Below are 3890 nucleotides of genomic sequence, written 5' to 3' on the forward strand. Positions count from 1 at the left end.
TTACAAGTTAATCTGCTGTAGGTATCAGTTTAAATTTGACACTTTTTCTAATGTCCTCTACTCGTCCTCTTTCCTGTTTTAAGTAAACCTCACAAAATGATGCCATAGTTAGATACAAGGAACTGCATCACGCTTTTGCAGCTTCTGTCCTAAACCATTTGGTTTAACTTTTTGCATTCGGACCACTCTGACAGTCAAGACCGTTAAAACCACAGTATGCTTCAGATCTGTCTCTATCACAGTAGGTGCAGGATTTGAACACAGAATGCTATGGGGCACCAAGTGTAAAATGAAATGTTAAAAAATTCAGTAACATATTTTTTTATTATTTAGCTCACTGTTCCTAATTTTTACTAAATGTTAAATTAAACATTAAAAAATATATTTAAATATTAAATTCTAAACAATCAGATTTAAACATCTGAATGTTTGAATCATAATTTAACTTCAACACTTAGGGTTTCGCTTTTACATTTAGGATTTAATATTTAAATGTATTTTTAACATTTAAATTTAACATTTAGTAAAAATTAGCTAAATGTAAAAAAACAGCGAGATAAGTAACAATAAAATGTTAGTGAAAAAATTTCAACACTCAAAAAGTGAGTAATGAAAAATATGCTAGTGATTTTTTTAACATTTCATATTACACCTGGCGTCCCATAGAATGTAGGCAAGCTGGAAGATCAAAATAAAACTCATGTAATAAATGAATAAAAACAAAATGCATGGTGGCAACAAACMTATAAGAAACACAGGGAGCAAGTGACGACCAAGATGAACCAGCGAAGTTTTATTCTTAAATACTTCTGTTTTTTTATCAGTTTATTTGGCTGAATTGTGACGTGCTTTGGTCAACTTCTGTTGTTTTTTATGTGCAATATAAATTAATTGACATTGACTGGACTGAATCCAACTAAAGTCCAAAAAATTTCAAAACGTTAAAAAAAATCTATTAATCTGAACTCCTTTAAAAGATTACAGGAAATTCTGGTTGATTGAAAGTAAAATATAAGTAAACTAGATTWAAATAGTCCTGTCTTATTGTGGAACATTTGTGTTGTTCATGTTGCTTTGCATACAAGGAGAATATTGATGTGAGGGCTGCTCACTAATAGGCTTTTAACCTGCAGGCTCTGTGATTCACTAATTGTGGACGATGTTCTTGCAGCAGCTCTAATTTATTTATTTAATTAATTAATTGTTTATTTTTGCTCTGCGCCAGCTCCCACAGCAGCAGCTGGCTCCATGTTTACAGTGCCACGTTAGCTTTAAACCTCTATTTCAACAAAGTGTTATCTTGCCTTTTGTACCCCATGCATATTATGTGGCACATGCGGGCGTTCAAAATGACGTTTGCTCACAGATTACCTTGAGTCCGGGCAGCTTCAGCACCGAGTKGGTGTGGACAGCTCCTGCAGCGCTCGCAAAACAAAATGTGGACCAGCAGCAGCAGCGCGCGGCAGGCTGCAGTTCCACCGTCCCGCCGCCAGGGCGCACCTGACGCTCCCAACACGAATGCCCTCACATCACAGCCGAATGCGTCAACCGAACCACCACACGGCTACCAGCTAGAGGCGATCTCACCAGCACAAACCCCGCCGCGTTTTACGGCCCTGAGCAACAGGACACACCGCCGACATCAAAGAAAACAACAAGGAGGAGGAGAGAGATAAAACACTGGGTTCAACCTGGAAGGCAGGTAAGCGGCTGGCAGCCTTTCGTTGTTGCTGCGGTGATGTAAAAAAAAAAAAAAAAAAAAAAAAAGGGCCGGGGGAGAAGGGGGGATAGAGAGGCGCGAGGGATGCTGTCTCGAATAGCCCCCCATCATTTTGTCACTCACAGGGGAGACACCTCTGAAAACAACAGAGGAGGGCTGTTTTTATTTACATGTTGGAAACGATTAGATTGAAAATCTACACCTGGCTGCAGCTAATTAATTAGCTGAATGGTTTTTTTTTTTTAATAGCGCATTTTTTTCAGCGGGTTGTTGCAGATTTGGGTGAGAAAAATGTAGAGGGAGGAGGGATGATGAAAGGGATAAGCCTGAATATTTGATCTTTTTTTTTCCATTATTTGTGGGAAAAAATGCTTGTTATCTAATCTTTTCGTCGGGTCCTGAATTTTGCTCTTGACAGTGGGTTGTGAGGTAGAGATGATCTGATTCTCCTCATTTTGTGGCCTGTGTGTGTTTGATGTAAACATTTTTTTACTTCAGATTTGCAGTTGTCTTAGGAATAGTGAACCATTGCCATGTTTTTATTGTGATAACCTTTCAAAAGCAGTAAATAGCAATGAAACAATCACATTTAATGACAGTAATTAATAATCGACTTTAACCTTCGCAGGTCGTTTAGTTTCACCCAGAAACATGAGGGGGTTCACACACCTTGCTGTGATGCTGTCTGTCACCACAATGGTGTCAGGTAATTATCTTTATTTTGCTACCTCACTCAGACAATTGATTTGTTTTTAATGCATTTCCAATAACACAAGTCTCTGCTTTTTTTTTTTCAGGTATGAGCTTCATGGCTCCCAAGACTGATACACCACCCACAGCATCTCCAGACTCCTACCCACCAGGTGACCTGATCCACGCAGCCCTGCAGAGCAAGGAGTATTTAGGAACAGGTAACAGGACACCCACGTTCATATTCAAACAGCAGCTAATTGCTTATCAGAAATGACGCAATCAAAACTTTGGATCTTTTAGGCACCACCACCAATCCAACGCAGGCCGTGCCCGGGCATGGCCAGACTGAGTCAACAGCGACGGCAATCTCACCGGGGCTTCTCACCACAGCTTTACACCCCTCATCAGCTGCTGGCCTGTCAGGATCCAGGAACCCCATGTCCTTGTTGCCCCTAGAGGAGGAGACAACCACCACCCTGATCACCACGACCACCATAACCACCATGCACACACCAGGTACACGTTCGCCTCCAAATGACGAAACAAATCTTTCATGTGGGTTTCGCTGTCTTGTGGCGAAACATTTGGAGAAAAAATAAACGTCTGACATAAAAGCATCATAAAATATTCATCAGGATATACAGTCATGAAAAAGTTTGGGTGCCCTTGTTAATTTTGCTGATTGACCTTTATAAATCATTGATTGTTTGGATAAAAAAATCAGTTTAATATATCATATAGGGGACAAACACAATAATATTTGAGAAGTGAAATGAAATTTATATGACAGGGCTATTCAACTGCCGGCCCACAGGCCAAATCCAGCCCGCGAGTGACCAAAGTTCAGCCCACCAATTGGTTCATTCATCTCTTAAGCCCAAACCTTGGTTTTCTACTTTAATTACTCTAAATTCTTTTAGCTAAACAGACATGTTTGGTTTCTATAGAAACGTCAGAATCTTGGCTACAAGCTGGTATAAACCATTTCTATGCACCCTTAAGACAGTTAAAGCTACAAGCAATTGAATATAAAACTATGAAAGTGAAAATAAAATCGGTTTAAAATTTTGGCAAGTCAGAGATGTCAAAATAATATTTGTGTCAAATAGGAGGCATAATGTGTTCTTTTTGTTTTTGATATTGTTGAATTATCACTACTTTTATAGGTTGTATTCATGATTAAATGCATCAAAATAAACTATTTCAAAGATAACAGATCTTTGTAATACTTGGTTTATTTACATAATAACTTAAATTGCTGGATGTTCGGCCCTTCAGCTGTTGACCTGCAGTAACTGTGGTTCCCGGAGCAATTTAGTTGAATAGCCCTGTTAAATGATTTACAGAAAGTGTGCAATAAATGGTTAAACAAAATTAGGCAGGTGCATAAATTTTGGCACCAAAAAAAAAANAATAAACACTTTAATATGACTTTTGTTTACACACTAATATCAGTGACAGGTTTTTCCAGTTGTTA

At 38.5% G+C, this 3890-nt stretch overlaps 1 protein-coding gene across 1 annotated transcript; it reads left to right on the top strand.

Moving 5' to 3' along the window:
• Positions 1 to 1377: 1377 nt before the first annotated feature.
• Positions 1378 to 2929, top strand: LOC106531641 (seizure protein 6 homolog; the record flags this gene model as incomplete). The annotated part of the gene is given in 4 exon segments (XM_014027544.1): positions 1378 to 1702; positions 2349 to 2426; positions 2518 to 2631; positions 2714 to 2929. Coding segments are annotated over 3 exon segments (385 nt in total), but the record flags the coding sequence as incomplete, so codon positions are not given.
• Positions 2930 to 3890: the final 961 nt, after the last annotated feature.

The sequence above is a fragment of the Austrofundulus limnaeus genome, unplaced genomic scaffold (genome assembly GCF_001266775.1).
Source record: "Austrofundulus limnaeus strain Quisiro unplaced genomic scaffold, Austrofundulus_limnaeus-1.0 Scaffold660, whole genome shotgun sequence".
In the NCBI taxonomy this organism is placed as follows: domain Eukaryota; kingdom Metazoa; phylum Chordata; class Actinopteri; order Cyprinodontiformes; family Rivulidae; genus Austrofundulus; species Austrofundulus limnaeus.